The sequence below is a fragment of the Pelobates fuscus genome, chromosome 6 (genome assembly GCF_036172605.1).
Source record: "Pelobates fuscus isolate aPelFus1 chromosome 6, aPelFus1.pri, whole genome shotgun sequence".
Lineage (NCBI taxonomy): Eukaryota > Metazoa > Chordata > Amphibia > Anura > Pelobatidae > Pelobates > Pelobates fuscus.
In genome coordinates, this window is record NC_086322.1 from 216,836,433 (window position 1) to 216,854,677 (window position 18,245).

General features: G+C 41.9%; 1 protein-coding gene across 1 annotated transcript; it reads right to left on the reverse strand.

The window, feature by feature from the left end:
• Window positions 1–4,759: 4,759 nt before the first annotated feature.
• Window positions 4,760–16,489, reverse strand: GNRHR (gonadotropin releasing hormone receptor). The gene is made up of 3 exons (XM_063425833.1): window positions 15,965–16,489; window positions 7,598–7,817; window positions 4,760–5,101 (listed from the first exon to the last, which is right to left on the reverse strand). The coding sequence occupies exons 1-3, from the start codon at window positions 16,487–16,489 to the stop codon at window positions 4,857–4,859; spliced, it is 990 nt and encodes a 329-aa protein (XP_063281903.1). The 3' UTR covers window positions 4,760–4,856.
• Between the last annotated feature and the right edge of the window lie 1,756 nt (window positions 16,490–18,245).

The following is an 18,245-nucleotide window of genomic DNA, read 5'->3' on the forward strand; positions in this document are numbered from 1 at the left end:
CTTTATTAGGACAATCAGGTGAGTACAGAATCACAAAAATACTTACACCACAACAGTGTAAATACGTATAGTCAGTTCGGAGAGTAGCACTGAAAGTAAGCGTTGTTGTCTTCTGATTATCCAACATACGGTAGGCATTATACAGCTGTTAATCAATCAGTAAATTATAAGCAATTGTGGCAAATTAAACAATTTAAACAATTATAGGTAGGTGCATCTTCACGAGCCAAAACAGTTTCAGTAACATCAGTAATCGATCAAGCGGGTTTAAACCAGGGGATATCTCAGGGCCCCATTCCTTGGTCCCACTAAGGAACCTGGCATATAGACCTTATGGCTACGAAACTAGATAATAACTTAAATCTCAAACATGTTTGTGTTGGGCACATGGAGCTGTAAGATCCTACGTGACCCCAGTTGGGCGTAGTGTCGGAGATATGTAGGTATTTGCTGAACTAGGTGTGTTGTGGTGCAATTAAGATTGTCAGTTCCAAGCACATACGTTTCACAGTTAAGGAACGCCACCCCTCTAATCCGATTCTTAACCAGGGATCTCCTAAAGAAGAGAATTCCAGGAGTCGCCTGTGCAACTGTGCATGCTCCTTACAAAGTGGCGGATGGTCTCCTGAGGGATCTCCTCCCAGACCTGGACTAAAGCATCTGCCAACTCCTGGACAGTCTGTGGTGCAACAAGACGTTGGTGGATGGAGCGAGACATGATGTCCCAGATGTGCTCAATCGGATTCAGGTCTGGGGAACAGACGGGCCAGTCCATAGCATTAATGCCTTCGTCTTGCAGGAACTGTTGACACACTCCAGCCACATGAGGTCTAGCATTGTCTTGCATTAGGAGGAACCCAGGGCCAACCGCACCAGCATATGGTCTCACAAGGGGTCTGAGGATCTCATCTCAGCCAGGCTACCTCTGGGGAGCACATGGTGGGCTGTGCGGCCCCCCAAATAAATGCCACCCCACACCATTACTGACCCACTGCCAAACCGGTCATGCTGGAGGATGTTGCAGGCAGCCGAACGTGCTCCACAGCGTCTCCAGACTCTGTCACATGTGCTCAGTGTGAACCTGCTTTCATCTGTGAAGAGCACAGGGCGCCAGTGGCGAATTTGCCAATCTTGGTGTTCTCTGGCAAATGCCAAACGTCCTGCACGGTGTTGGGCTGTAAGCACAACCCCCACCTGTGGACTTCGGGCCCTCATACCACCCTCATGGAGTCTGTTTCTGACACATGCACATTTGTGGCCTGGTGGATGTCATTTTGCAGGGCTCTGGCAGTGCTCCTCCTGTTCCTCCATGCAAAAAGGCGGAGGTAGCGGTCCTGCTGCTGGGTTGTTGCCCTCCTATGGCCTCCTCCACTTCTCCTGATGTACTGGCCTTTCTCCTGGTACCGCCTCATGCTCTGGACACTATGCTGACAGACACAGCAAACCTTCTTGCCACAGCTCGCATTGATGTGCCATCCTGGATGAGCTGCACTACCTGAGCCATTTTTGTGGGTTGTAGACTCCGTCTCATGCTACCACTAGAGTGAAAGCACCGCCAGCATTCAAAAAATGACCAAAACATCAGCCAGGAAGCATAGGAACTGATAAGTGGTCTGTGGTCACCACCTGCAGAACCACTCCTTTATTGGGGGGTGTCTTGCTAATTGCCTATAATTTCCACCTGTTGTCTATCCCATTTGCACAACAGCATGTGGAATTGATTGTCACTCAGTGTTGCTTCCTAAGTGGACAGTTTGATTTCACAGAAGTGTGATTGACTTGGAGTTACATTGTGTTGTTTAAGTGTTCCCTTTATTTTTTTGAGCAGTGTATATATGAGGGGTCTGCCTAACAACCCAGGCAGAAGGTCAGGAGAATTTAGTTTGCAAGCCCTCTAATTATAACCCTGTAACTTTCTAAAACACCATAAAACCTGTATATGGGTGTACTGTGGTACTCGGGAAACTTTGCTGAACACAAACCGTAAAATGTATCGTAACAATATCATCAGTGAAAGTGCTGTTTGTGTGTGAAAAATGCAAAAAAACAAATATGAACGCAAACGTAAGGCCAGGTTTGCAACTAAGTGACTACTAAAAAAGACTGGCTATACCCCATTTTTAATATCCTTGGTTGTCTACTTTTGCAAATGGTATGCCATAATGTAGTAATCTTCATTCCTGGGCTGTCATATGGTCTCAAAGGCAACATAGGCCCAGCAAACCAATCTGGCAAATCTCAATGTGTAAAAACTAAAATGAAGAAAACGACCTATATATGACCCTGTAAGTTTCCATAACCCTATACAACCTGTGCACGGGGATACTGTTACACTTGTGAGACATTGCTGAACACAATTACGTGTTTTTATTGCAGTAAAAGCTAACAGTATTATGCCATTCACAGTTAAAATGCTATGCAGACCTAAAAAAAAAAAAAAAACAATTCTTAATTTTGTACATTTTTTTTTTTATATTTTATTCATACTAAATTATGTTTCATATATAAATATTTGATGTGAAATGAAAGCCCTGTTTCTCCTGAACAAAGTGATATATAATAAGTGTGGGTGCACTTAATATGATAGAGGTAAATATTGGTTGAACAGACATTTAGTCAAATTTTTTTATTTTGATCAGAGCTTATAATAAAAAAAATACCTTTAACCCCTTAAGGACCAAACTTCTGTAATAAAAGGGAATCATGACATGTCACACATGTCATATGTCCTTAAGGGGTTAAAGAACCTAAAAGCTTCTCAGCTTCATAGAACACTACAAGCACCATACCCACTACAGAGCGCTATATTTGTTTTGATGCCAGGCCTATCCTTCTAAAGGACCTTTTTGCCCCTAGTGGTCAGGTCCTGTATAGAGATTGGAACTATCCAGCTCACACTGCGAGAGCTAGTTCCTATCCTTCTAAAGGACCTATTGCTCCATAGTGTTCAGGTCCCCTTAAATAGTGAGAAATCTATTTCCCATCCGGCATAAGGACCTTTGTACCTCCATCTAGCCATGGTCCATTACAAGGATAGGAACTAGCCAGTTCTCAGTGAGAAATCTATTTCCCATCCAGCATAAGGACCTTTGTACCTCCCCATCTAGCCATGGTCCATTACAAGGATAGGAACTAGACAGTCCACAGTGCGAAATCTAGTTCCTATCCAGCAAAAGGACTTTTAGAGCTTTAACTCACACAGGTCCCTTACAGGGATATGTACAACAAATTATCCATTTACACCACACCAGTGTATAACAAGGATAAAGCTACTTAGCTTGAAATTGCAGCTTCCCAAGGTCACTTCCCTGTTGGTGACCTCATACAAATATGATGCAATATAAAAATTGGGATACAGCTGAGTATCCAAGAAAGAAAAAGATAAATAATAGTGCAACACTGTTAAAAGTCAAAGAGTGGTGCCCCCACTAATTGTGGAATTTACAGACTCCAAATGTTTAAGGCGCCTTAAGGTTGCCTTCCCTCTGTGGGAGGTCAGGATTCTCTGTATGTTGATCGTACTCCGAGCAGCAATCAGGTAGTAGGTATAAAGAATTCATTAACTCCAAATGTGTTAAAAAGATATAAAAACAAATAGGTCACTGGCCATGCGTTTCGTTTCAAAGAAACTTCCCCAGGGACCATAGTAAAAACAATTACAAATAAAACACTCCAGAACAATCAAATGTCCTACCCACTCCCTGTTCTCATTTCTTTATATAGGGATGTTCATGATGTCCTCCGGTGTGTATTGGGGGCGTTGCTCACTTCCCTACCAATTGCTCTAAAGTGTACAGCACAGTGTGTTTACCTTAGTTTTTACTGCTCGGAACAGCATAAAATACATTCTAAATTAAACACTATACAATTAAGCACGTTTAAAATGTGAATATTTTACACAGTGCCTGTAGGGAGGCTGTATAAAATCCCAGCCAGGGGACATCTGGCTTGGGCTGCATAAACTGAAACAAAAATTATTTAAGCCTAAATTACATAAATTAGCAGTGAGACATGGGGCATAATCTACCCACCAAAAGCACTTCAATAAACTAGAGTTGTTTTGTGATTAGAGTGTCCCCTTAAATAAAAAAAATAAATTAAATTTATATATATATATATATATATATATATATATATATATATATATATAAATAAATGTTCTAAGCACAGATGTAGAGAAGAAGTTGGGTGGGTTACTCCTTTGCAGTTTTTTTGCCATGGCTAAACTTCTGTGCCAGAATATCATACAATTGTATGATGACTGAAATCTGTTGATCTAATGACTATTTGAGAACAAGTTATGCTGTTTCAAGTTCAGTGACCTACACCAATTGGAGAAATAAAGTCCAGTCAAGCTGGTCAAAGACCCAGTTGTGGATCTAAACGTTGTGGTGTTCACCTTGTTCCAATAAATGTGCCTATGCATTGGAGAGCCTGGACCTTTCTTCAATTGGTATTTAAACTGAATAGGGCTGGTGCTGGCCCTTGGTCTGGTGGCACGCATATTTGGCTCATGTGATTGAGTGCAGTTCCTTTTTTTCTTCTTGTGACATACATGCAATACAGTAGAATTATACACACATTTTATGGTATCCTTTAATTAACATTGCAATTCGTTACAAAAGTTTGTACTCATACAAAAGGAACGGTTACTCCAAAAGTAACTGTAGTTTCTAATAACTGCTATTTGTTTGTTTTTTGCATCACACAAGAAAGTTCTGACATACCCTGGTACACAATGCAAATTCCAAATTTGCTATATTATTCCCTGTGTGAAACCTGTGACCATATGAGCTTGTACTCATTTAGATTTCTTTGTACAGAAAAGGCAAATGTGATTTTACATTCTGTATATATCACATAGAGAAATAGCTGTAAATCAGTGGATCTAGACAAGGGTTCAACAGGCCAAATAGGTAGAAGAAGTGGTTAATTGGATCGGATACTTTCGTCATCATCTCCGGCTCAAACCAGTACCAAATTCCGAGAACATAGTACGGAGTCCAACAAACAATGAACAAAGATGCAAACGCCACAGTCATCTTTAAGGTCTTTAGACGAGCTTGAGGAATGTTATTCTTTGTTCGATTCAGTTCTAATTCTAACACAAAGCAAAAAGAACATTAATATTTGGTATATATGGATATCTCATTGAAAAATGTAACCTTTAAATAAAACTTCAAAATATTTTATCCAGCACTCAAAGGGTTAGAAAATAATCAGAAAAACTCACCGAGTGTCAGCCCTGCCCATTTTGCCCTATGGCCAATTCCCAATTCCCACATGCCACCCCTTAACACTTATGGGGACATACATAAAGACACTTACAGTTAGATACCTACAGACACATACACAAACAAGCATATGCAGATATAGGTATACACAGACCGATACACACAGGCATTCAGATACAAATACCAGCTATACACTGCGTGCAGAATTATTAGGCAAATGAGTATTTTGACCACATCATCCTCTTTAGGCATGTTGTCTTACTCCAAGCTGTATAGGCTCGAAAGCCTACTACCAATTAAGCATATTAGGTGATGTGCATCTCTGTAATGAGAAGGGGTGTGGTCTAATGACATCAACACCCTATATCAGGTGTGCATAATTATTAGGCAACCTCCTTTCCTTTGGCAAAATGGGTCAAAAGAAGGACTTGACAGGCTCAGAAAAGTTAAAAATAGTGAGATATCTTGCAGAGGGATGCAGCACTCTTAAAATTACAAAGCTTCTGAAGCGTGATCATCGAACAATCAAGCGTTTCATTCAAAATAGTCAACAGGGTCGCAAGAAGCGTGTGGAGAAACCAAGGCGCAAAATAACTGCCCATGAACTGAGAAAAGTCAAGCGTGCAGCTGTCAAGATGCCACTTGCCACCAGTCTGGCCATATTTCAGAGCTGCAACATCACTGGAGTGCCCGAAAGCACAAGGTGTGCAATACTCAGAGACATGGCCAAGGTAAGAAAGGCTGAAAGACGACCACCACTGAACAAGACACACAAGCTGAAACGTCAAGACTGGGCCAAGAAATATCTCAAGACTGATTTTTCTAAGGTTTTATGGACTGATGAAATGAGAGTGAGTCTTGATGGGCCAGATGGATGGATTGGTAAAGGGCAGAGAGCTCCAGTCCGACTCAGACGCCAGCAAGGTGGAGGTGGAGTACTGGTTTGGGCTGGTATCATCAAAGATGAGCTTGTGGGGCCTTTTCGGGTTGAGGATGGAGTCAAGCTCAACTCACAGTTTCTGGAAGACACCTTCTTCAAGCAGTGGTACAGGAAGAAGTCTGCATCCTTCAAGAAAAACATGATTTTCATGCAGGACAATGCTCCATCACACGCGTCCAAGTACTCCACAGCGTGGCTGGCAAGAAAGGGTATAAAAGAAGAAAATCTAATGACATGGCCTCCTTGTTCACCTGATCTGAACCCCATTGAGAACCTGTGGTCCATCATCAAATGTGAGATTTACAAGGAGGGAAAACAGTACACCTCTCTGAACAGTGTCTGGGAGGCTGTGGTTGCTGCTGCACGCAATGTTGATGGTGAACAGATCAAAACACTGACAGAATCCATGGATGGAGGCTTTTGAGTGTCCTTGCAAAGAAAGGTGGCTATATTGGTCACTGATTTGTTTTTGTTATGTTTTTGAATGTCAGAAATGTATATTTGTGAATGTTGAGATGTTATATTGGTTTCACTGGTAAAAATAAATAATTGAAATGGGTATATATTTGTTTTTTGTTAAGTTGCCTAATAATTATGCACAGTAATAGTCACCTGCACACACAGATATCCCCCTAAAATAGCTATAACTAAAAACAAACTAAAAACTACTTCCAAAAATATTCAGCTTTGATATTAATGAGTTTTTTGGGTTCATTGAGAACATGGTTGTTGTTCAATAATAAAATTAATCCTCAAAAATACAACTTGCCTAATAATTCTGCACTCCCTGTACAGGCATACATACACACATTTTATAGTGTGTATGCTTGTGTATTTGTTTCCAGTTTCACTACTTGCATGTCCTCTTTGTAGAGGAAGAGAGGGGGAAGATTGGTAGTGGCTGGTTACATTTTGAATGGCTGAATCCAAAAGCCTTTCCCTTTATAATATACAGAGGAAGAGGAGGCACTGACCGTCAACCCTGCACTCCTAGCCCCAGAATCCTTGTGCTATTGTTGCCATGCTGCTTTTCCCGGCCAATTCTCCTTGAGGAGTCTTGGCCTGAATCAAAAGCAGTATGTTGATAGACACCAATAAGCTGCTTTTGCTCTTGGACTGACTAAACAGTACTAGGAGAAAGAACAGTATGTCAACAAGAGAGATTTGCTGCCTGGGCTAGTAGATTTGGACTGCAACATTCCCCAAAATGTTCTATACCCGTTTGTGACCGTTGGCTACATTCACTACACTACATTCCTTCTGGATGCTCAGTTACTTGTTAGTATCATTGTATTGATAGTTCACAAAAATTCTGCTATTGGTTATAAGTGCTTTAGTGCTTAATGTTAAATATGAACCTGTCAAGAGATTGTAGATACAAATATGCTATAATTCTATACAGTGATGCAACATATGTACTCACTTTTGCCATCTTGGTGTAGCACTTGAGTCATTGTGAGGATGATAATGGAGTTACATACCAACATGAGGAGTAGAGGAATTATGAATAGGCAGCCAAAAGTGAACAAGTTATATAAAGTTTGTTGCCACCACTTTGGGAAACTTCCATGTGTGACACACTGAGAAAAGGATCCCCCGGCACTGGAACTGTCCTCGATGGAGATCACCCTGAAAATAAACAACTGAGCTTGGGAGTTATCAGGCAGATGCATTTTTATGTGAGGTTACAACTGGTTAACAAGCATTTTTATGGAAATGAGAAATTCTAAAATATATGTTTTAGGGGTGAAGGAATTTCCATTTATAATTCTCAGTACATGTGGGACAAGCAATATTGTACAATTAAAGCTGTAAAGAATCAAAAAGGGCACTATAAACACCATAACCATTACAGCTTATAGTTCTCAGCCTATCACTGCTGTCCAAGGTTGGTCAACTTTGGACGTTTAACCCCTTAATGGCATCCTATGACCAGATTGGCAATCTAAAACACAGCCTGCAGTGGGTGGTCAGGCAATCACCCATGCTATAAAGAAAAAAAAATACGAATGCCCAAAAGGATAAAAGTATAAATAGAGCCTGTCTTGTTCTTGCCCTGGTGCATAATAGCCAAAGTAAAGATACCAGGAAAGAGCACACTCAAGGTCATGCAAAGCAACTCTTCAATCTTTATTTTCAAATACTAAACAGTCTCATAGTTTCAGTATCATGCTGGACTTTTTTTTTTTTTTTTTAAAGTTCTTGAAAAAAGTTCAGCACGGGACTGAAATGTTGACACGGTTAAGCATTTCAAAAAGATTGAAGACTTGCATTGAATTACCTCTTTCCTGGTTATATATAAAAACAAAACAAAAACATGCATACATACTTATGTTTACATTGCACAGGCCACTAGAGGGCTTATGGAATTGAGACAGACTTTTGGTCTGTTATCTGACACTGGACGTCCTCCCGGACCTCCAGCGTGAGATTTTCCCTATAGGAAATCATTGAATAATGCTTTCCTATGGGGAGGTCTAATGCGCACACGGCCATTGCAGCGCATGCGCATTAGGTCTCGCCACTGGCTGTAGTTGGCGCGGAGGAGTGTGGCCGGAGCCTCAACCAGCGCCGAGGGACATCGGCACTGGATTCAGGTGAGTGGCTGAAGGGGGACACTCCAGGAGCCTATAGTGCCAGGAAAACGGGTTTACTTGGAGTCAAAGGGGAAACCACTCCGCCAGAGAAGAGGGAGTAGCATCCCTATAAATATCCTATCAAGCCTACATATTGAGCCTAGTGTGACTGGCTCTCATTTTGTCAGTACACAACTGTAAAAATATATATCACAGTTATATGTGTAGACAATATTGCAAGATTTGGTCTCTGCGGTTTGTTTCCCCCCGGTTTCTGTTGGTTTTGGTTAACCCCTTAACGACGAGTGACGGACAAGGTCCGTCACTCAGGGGAAACCCTTAACGACGAGTGACGGACCTTGTCCGTCACGCGGTAAAATTAACCCCAGATCGCCGCAATCGCGATAAGCAATTTTTAATTTTTTTTGCATTTTTCTGTATCTTTTAATAACAAATAAGCATGTATATATATATATATATATATATATATATATATATGTTACATCAAATTAAAGCCCTTTCTGTCCTTTAAAAAACGGTATATAATATGCGTCGGTGCAATAAATTAGTCAACGCAAACAGCAAAAAATGCCGTTGTCATTAAGTAAAAGACAAGCTTCCGAAGCTCTGTCCTTAAAGCGGCACTGTCATGCCGAATCCCGTTTTTTTTTTAACCCCCCTCCCGCCTCCACTACATCCAATCGACCCCCTAGTCACCCCCAAATGCCCCTAATCCCCCCACATTACCTCTTTTTAATTCTTTATCTTCTGCCCCGATCTTTATTCAGGGCGCCGCCATCTTTGTGTGGGTAGGTGAAGTCCCTGTGGGACACGTCATCTACCCACACTAGACAGACTGTGAGATTCCCGCACATGCCCAGTGAAACACCTGGACATGCGAACGGGAATTTCACCTATTCATTCATTCATCAGACAGACGAATGAATGAATAGAAAAAATCAGATGAACAAACTAACACTGTGTATCAGTGTTAGTTTGTTCGTTCAGTTTATTACAAGGAGGGAGCTACCGGCGTGCAGCTCCCTCCTTGTAATATGTAACTATAGAAGCGGCAGGGAGCAGTGCTCCTCGCCACTTCCTAAGCCCCCCATGTCCCCCCCTCACTCTATGGGGGTCAATATGACCCCCATAATAGCACAAGGGAGATTAAAATCTCCCCAATACCCCTACTGCTATACCGCGAGTAGGGGCATGTCCACTAAACAGTGAGCAGCCTGTGGCTGCTCACTGTAAAAAAAAAAAAAAATGGTAATAAGGGGGGGACCTACTGTTCCCCCCCCCCCCGGCCCCCACCCCTGCGCGGTGGGTGGGGGCCCTAATAAAACAATAAGGGGGGGGGACCTATTGTCCTCCCCCCTAGCCCCCACCCCTGCGCGGTGGGTGGGGGCCCTAAATGAACCCCCCTCCCCATCAAGGTGACTAGGGGTCCCAAGCCCCTAGTCACCCCCCACCCAAAACATTCTATCCCCTACCTACCCCCCTCACCCTAAAAATAGTGAGGGGGGAATAAAATAACTAACCTGTAAAAAAAAAAAAAATTAAACTTGCCATTTGACCTTCTGTCCTCCCCCCCGGCCCCCACCCCTGAGCGGTGGGTGGGGGCCCTAATAAAACAATAAGGGGGGGGGACCTATTGTCCTCCCCCCCGGCCCCCACCCCTGCGCGGTGGGTGGGGGCCCTAATAAAACAATAAGGGGGGGGGGACTGACTGTCCTCCCCCCCTGGCCCCCACCCCTGAGCGGTGGGTGGGGGCCCTAATAAAACAAGGGGGGGGGACCTACTGTCCTCCCCCCCTGGCCCCCACCCCTGCGCGGTGGGTGGGGGCCCTAATAAAACAATAAGGGGGGGGACCTACTGTCCTCCCCCCTGGCCCCCACCCCTGCGCGGTGGGTGGGGGCCCTAATAAAACAATAAGGGGGGGGACCTACTGTCCTCCCCCCTGGCCCCCACCCCTGCGCGGTGGGTGGGGGCCCTAATAAAACAATAAGGGGGGGGGACCTACTGTCCTCCCCCCCTGGCCCCCACCCCTGAGCGGTGGGTGGGGGCCCTAATAAAACAATAAGGGGGGGGGAACCTACTGTCCTCCCCCCCTGGCCCCCACCCCTGAGCGGTGGGTGGGGGCCCTAATAAAACAATAAGGGGGGGGACCTACTGTCCTCCCCCCCTGGCCCCCACCCCTGTGCGGTGGGTGGGGGCCCTAATAAAACAATAAGGGGGGGGGGACCTACTGTCCTCCCCCCCTGGCCCCCACCCCTGAGCGGTGGGTGGGGGCCCTAATAAAACAATAAGGGGGGGACAACCTACTGTCCTCCCCCCCTGGCCCCCACCCCTGAGAGGTGGGTGGGGGCCCTAATAAAACAATAAGGGGGGGGACCTACTGTCCTCCCCCCCTGGCCCCCACCCTTGCGCGGTGGGTGGGGGCCCTAAATGACCCCCCCCCATCAAGGTGACTAGGGGTCCCAAGCCCCTAGTCACCCCCCACCCAAAACATTATATCCCCTACCTACCCCCCTCACCCTAAAAATAGTGAGGGGGGAATAAAATAACTAACCTGTAAAAAAAAAAAAAAACTTACCATTTGACGTCTTCTTTTTTCTAAATTCTTCTTACTTCAGCCCCCCAAAAGGCCAAATAAAAATCCATAAACCCGTCGCACTTTAAAAAAAAAACCAAAAAAAAAACCGAGCGCAAACAAAAATTAATCCATCTTCACCCATGGAGGGCACGCCGCGTACTGAGCTCCGCAGGGCGGGTCAAGGCTTATAAAGCCTTGCCCCGCCCTGCAATTAGGCTTAGAACACAATGATTGGTTGGTTTAAGCCAATCAGAGTGCTCTGTGTCATTTTACACAGCGTGGGAAAATTCAAAAGAACTTTCCCACGCTGTGTAAAATGACAGATCACTGTGATTGGATGGTTTTCAAGCCATCCAATCACAGTGCTCTGTGTCATTTTACACAGCGTGGGAAAATTCAAAAGAACTTTCCCACGCTTGTAAAATGACACAGAGCAGTGTGATTGGATGGATTTCAAGCCATCCAATCACAGTGCTCTGTGTCATTTTACACAGCGTGGGAAAATTGAACTTTCCCACGCTGTGTAAAATGACACAGAGCACTATGATTGGATGGTTTGAAATCCATCCAATCACAGTGCTCTGTGTCATTTTACAAGCGTGGGAAAGTTCTTTGGAATTTTCCCACGCTTGTAAAATGACACAGAGCACTGTGATTGGATGGTTTGAAAACCATCCAATCACAGTGATCTGTCATTTTACACAGCGTGGGAAAGTTCTTTTGAATTTTCCCACGCTGTGTAAAATGACACAGAGCACTCTGATTGGCTTAAACCAACCAATCATTGTGTTCTAAGCCTAATTGCAGGGCGGGGCAAGGCTTTATAAGCCGTGACCCGCCCTGCGGAGCTCAGTACGCGGCGTGCCCTCCATGGGTGAAGATGGATTAATTTTTGTTTGCGCTCGTTTTTTTTTTTTTTTTAAAGTGCGATGGGTTTATGGATTTTTATTTGGCCTTTTGGGGGGCTGAAGTAAGAAGAATTTAGAAAAAAGACGTCAAATGGCAAGTTTAATTTTTTTTTTTTTACAGGTTAGTTATTTTATTCCCCCCTCACTATTTTTAGGGTGAGGGGGGTAGGTAGGGGATAGAATGTTTTGGGTGGGGGGTGACTAGGGGCTTGGGACCCCTAGTCACCTTGATGGGGAGGGGGGTTCATTTAGGGCCCCCACCCACCGCGCAGGGGTGGGGGCTAGGGGGGAGGACAGTAGGTCCCCCCCCTTATTGTTTTATTAGGGCCCCCACCCACCGCGCAGGGGTGGGGGCCAGGGGGGAGGACAATAGGTCCCCCCCCTTATTGTTTTTATTAGGGCCCCCACCCACCGCGCAGGGGTTGGGGCCGGGGGGAGGACAGTAGGTCCCCCCCCCCTTATTGTTTTATTAGGGCCCCCACCCACCGCGCAGGGGTGGGGGCCGGGGGGGAGGACAGTAGGTCCCCCCCCCCTTATTGTTTTATTAGGGCACCCACCCACCGCGCATGGGTGGGGGCCAGGAGGGAAGACAGTAGCCTCCCCCCCCCCCAATCTTTAACCCCCGCGCAGGGGAGGGGGGTGTTTATTAGTTTATTTTTTTGTTTTTTGTTTTTTACAGTGAGCAGCCACAGGCTGCTCACTGCTTACTAGACATGCCCCTACTCGCGGTATAGCGAGTAGGGGCATATTATTTACTAATACTAAGTAATCTTTACTTAGTATTAGTAAAGTTGGCTGAAAGACCAATTTAGGTCTTTCAGCCTTTTAGTAGATAGCTCCCTGATACCGTGGGAATTAGGGAGTTATCTACTAAGCGGCTGCAAGATGCAGCCGCGGCAATGAATAGGATCGGAGTTTCATTCATTAGAATGAAATTCCGATACAAACAAAGTACCGAATTGCATCCTAACACCAATGGAGAAACAGTGCTCATTCTGTTAGGATGCAATTCGGCAGTTTTGCCGGCGTTCTGTCTAAGTGACAGGACGTTCGGCAATACTGACAGGAAGCATTGTGGGAACAGGGAGGAAAGCTAGGGATCATGGGAAAATTGCTCTGACCAGCGGAAATGAAGCACACTTTGCTCCTCCGCTGGTCAGAGCTGGTCAAGCGGAGGAATCCCATAAGACAAAGAGTCCCTACTTTGTCTTATGGTTTTAAAGAAAACTAAAGAAGACAGGAAGAAAAGAAGAACAGATCCTGAGAGAGGGGGAGAAGAGGAAGAGATTGAGGAAAGGTAAGTTCGGCATGACAGTGCCGCTTTAAGGACTGAGGCAGTTGTACAAGTTGTGATCAAAACATAAACAAAACCTTGAATGTGTGCTATATGTCTGTTAAGACGTAATTCACATCTTTCATATTATGTGCACCCACACTTATATATCATTTTGTTCAGGAGAAACAGGGCTTTGATGTCACATCAAATATTTGTATATTAAACATAATTTAATATATATATAAAATATAAAAAAAATTGAGAAAGAAATTGTATTTTTTTTTTAGTTCTGCATGACATTTTAACTGTGAATGTCACAATACGGTTAGCTGTTACTGCAATAAAGTACACATATTTGTGTTCAGCGATGTCTCACGAATAAAACAGTACCCCCACTGTAAAGTTGTATGGTGTTTTGGAAAGTTACAGGGTAAAATATAGCACATTACATGTTTAAGTTTATACACATTGAAATTTGCCAGACTGGTTATGTTGCCTTTGAGAGCGTATGGTAGCCCAGCAATGAAAATTACCCCCACGATGGCATACCATTTGTAGAAATAAACAACATGGGGTATGTCCAGTCTTTTTTAGTAGCCACTTTGTCACAAACACTGGCCAAAGTTGGCGTTCAATTTAGTTTTTTTTTTTCATTTTTCACACACACACCAAATATGAATGCTAACTTTGGCCAGTGTTTTAAAAAAAAAAAATGTAAATACGTAAAAAAAATAAAATTAAAAAAAGAATTAAAAAATATATAGATGTGTGTTATTTCGTTCTAACTGTATTGTGATAATAATATATATATTTATATCAAAATACACGTAGAACAAAATAATATATATATATACATAAATATATACGTATATATCACTATATATAAATAAAAATATTAGAAAAAAAAAATATATATATACACATATATTAATTCTACACATATATTTATGTAATATTTTTACATAATTAGGTATCCTAATTAATTACAATTATAGCGGGAACTGCATGACAGCCCGAAAGTATAGGGAATTTAATTTGCTAGCACTATTTTTAACCCTATAACTTTCCAAGACACCATAAAACCTGTACATGGGGGGTACTGTTTTACTCGGGAGACTTCGCTGAACACAAATATTCATGTTTCAAAACAGTAAAATGTATTACAACGATGATATCGCCAGTAAAAGTGACGTTTTTTGCATTTTTCACACACAAACAGCACTTACACGGACGATATTATTGCTGCAATACTTTTTACTGTTTTGAAACACAAATATTTGTGTTCAGTGAAGTCTCCCGAGTACAACAGTACCCCTCATGTACAGGTTTTATGGTGTTTTCAAAAGTTACAGCGTCAAATATAAGGCTTGTGTTTCATTTTTTTCACATTAAAATTCGCCAGATTGCTTACGTTGCCTTTGTGACCCTATCGTAGCCCAAGAATGAAAATTACCCCTATGATGGCATACCATTTGCAATAGTAGACAACCCAAGGTATTGCAAATGGGGTATGTCCAGTCTTTTTTAGTAGCCACTTAGTCACAAACACTGGCCAAATTGGCGTTTTTTGCATTTTTCACACACAAACAAATACTAACGCTAACTTTGGCCAGTGTTTGTGACCAAATGGCTACTAAAGACTGGACATACCTCATTTGCAATACCTTGGGTTGTCTACTATTGCAAATGGTATGCCATTATGGGTGTAAATTTAATTCCTGGGCTACTATACAGTTTTAAAGGCAACGTAACCAATCTGGCGAATTTCAATTTCAAATGTAACGTGCTATATTTGACCCTGTAACTTCCCAAAACACCATAAAACCTGTACATAGGGGGTACTGTTTTACACATGAGACTTTGCTGAATACAAATATGTGTATTTTATTGCAGTAAAAGCAAACAGTATTATGACATTGACAGTTAAAATGTAATGTAGAACTAAACAAAATAACAACATTTCTTATTTGCTCCCATTTTTTTCATATTAAATTATGTTTCATAGCTTAATATTTCATATTAAATGAAAGCCATGTTTCCCCTGAATAAAATGATATATAATAAGGGGGGGTGCATTTAATATGAAAGAGGTGAATTACGGTTGGACAGACATATAGCGCAAATGCCAGGTTTTGTTTACGTTTTGTTTTGATCACAACTTGTACATTTGGCTGCGGGCTTAAGGGGTTAAATTAAATGTTATCACTGTTTATATTGTATAAGCGGATATTGTAAAAACAGACAACAGATGTCAATCTGGAAAGTTAGTTAAACATTTCAATTCCATTATGGTTCACAGTTCCTGGTTTATCGAATAGACCCTTAAGTAAACCCAGTCTATGAAACTAAAAGGTTTCTGTGAAATAGCTTTTATACCTTATTTTGAAAACATTAAACTTGCTATTGATAAAGAAATGCAAATGATTGATATTACCTGTGGTGCTGCAAAGAGGATGCTAATAATCCATACCAAGTACAACATGGATTTTCCAAGGCTGGAATTTTTCTTCATCTTTAAAGGCATAGTTACAGCAATACAGCGATCGAGGCTGATAACTACCACTATAAAGGCAGCTGCATACATGGTAAAAAGTTTGAGGAAACTGAGAACCTTACATAGAACATCCCCAGCATGCCATTGCACAGTCAGGTTCCAAGCCCCATCCAAAGGCATAACCACAAGTGTCTCTAGCAAGTTAGCCAGCATTAAGTTTTTCAGGAGTACGTGCATTCTTGATAGGGTTTTCTTATTTCTCCCTTTTTGGCTTCTTTGTAGCCTCAACAAGAAAGATCCATTTAGAGCTGCAGATGCAAAAAACAGCAAAAACGTTATACTGACTCTTATTTTGCCAGATACAGTTAAGGAAGGGATATCTGGAGTTCCAATGGACATGATTAGGCTGTTATTGGTCACAATGCAAGCATTGGTGCCATGTATTGTTTGCCATAAACCATCCATTGTAGCTTAATTTTAGTAGTTGATCCCCGTCTACAATATAGAATAATGTGTAAGTTTAAAGACACGTAGCCCTCTACACAGCATTTCTAAAAAAATGTTTTACGTCATGTTCTTGAGCCTTGCATGGGATGCATCTAAAAGATAAAGATAATCTTATGTCAAGGTAACTTTTCCATCTGTGTAGTCAATTATGTGCATTCAGATTGAGGCTCATGGTCAAATATAATCTCTGTACCAGGTTCAGCAGGATGACAAGGCACAATTCAATGTGAATGAAATACCATTATACAGACCAAGATGGAACATTCATAGTACACTGTGTTCAAAGTCAATGATAAAGCTTGTCATTTTCGGTTTATTAGCTATGTGGATATAACTAGCTTTTAAATTAAAAGGATCTATTAAAGAAACATTATCTTTTAACGTCATAATGAAATGAATCAGAATACATTCAGAAAGTCTGTGTGTTATTTTGGTGATTAGCCCCATAAGAACCAATAATAATGAACAAAGTCTTTATGGATCATAATACAAAAGGTGAATGCCCTACTCAGGAGAAAAAAACAAAAACAAACAAAACACAAATGAACAATAAAAAGCAGCAGAACCTCAGGGATGCCACCCTCCTGCACACAATGGTATGTTTGAGGAAAGTGGATAAAAACAAACAGTATGATGTGTGTATGCATGTGTCAGTGTCCCTATATTTATGTGTGTCAGTGTGTGAGCACAGCAATATACACATTGACACAAAGTGTCGAAATGTTGATTGATTTTCTTTGTAAACAAATGTAATTTAACATACTAGACACCAGTGTGTTCCTTTGCAAGTCCTGAGTATGCACCCTTTATTATATTTTTATCTGTGTAAGTATGCATGTGGCAGTGTATGCTTAATGTTCATATATTCCAGGATTTAAAACATCACTACATACATACTACATACCTTAGCAAACAAACTCTAAAAGTAAAGTATGTACAAACACCACGTTATTCAAGCAATAATACTACACACAAATGTACACCTGCATTTATACACAAACACCGCATAAAACACACTCCTGCATTTAAAAATGCAAATACTGCATTCGAAGACCCCTGCATCCAAACGCAAACATTACATTGAAGTACACCACTGCAATCCAATAGCACATACAAATACACCAGCATACATAAGCCAGACAAACATGCTTACATTCAAGCGCTCAAACTTCTCACAAATCCAACGCTGCAATGATTGCTAAGTGGTAGATCCTCAGCTGGCATAACATAATGGGAAATATGTAAAACAACACAAAAAGGGTGTATACGCGCTTTGGGCATTTCCAGTGAACACAGTGAATTTTTTTACAAATAGCATGAAGCACCCAAATAGACAAATATTTACTTTATAAATATAAAAAGTGCAAGATATTTAATGAGATTTTTTACATCTCCATTTTCGTGCACACTTTATCGGACAATTCACAGAAAACCTCCAAATTCCTAAAAATATGAACAACAGAAACACAAAGTAGTACACATTTAAAAGACAAATGGTTAAGACAAAAACAAAATAACCAATTACGTGGTATAAAGCAGTGTCCAGGCTCCATATCAATTGCCCAATATTGCCCCTTTCACAGGCTATGGATAGAGATATAAAAAAAAAACCTTGACCTCCATTCTCTACTCTATTTTCTATTTTTATCTGCATAGGCCTACTTGTTGTCGTATGTCCCTCTGGACCGGTGGGGGATATCCCAGTCCCCACTGG

Excerpts from the sequence above, each read along its gene's own strand:
- GNRHR (XM_063425833.1), bottom strand. The coding sequence starts at position 16,489 with ATGGATGGTTTATGGCAAACAATACATGGCACCAATGCTTGCATTGTG. Across the intron at positions 7,818-15,964 it reads TCCTCTTTGCAGCACCACAG|TTGTTTATTTTCAGGGTGAT; the intron begins GTAATATCAATC and ends TCCCAAGCTCAG. Across the intron at positions 5,102-7,597 it reads GCTACACCAAGATGGCAAAA|AATTAGAACTGAATCGAACA; the intron begins GTGAGTACATAT and ends GCTTTGTGTTAG.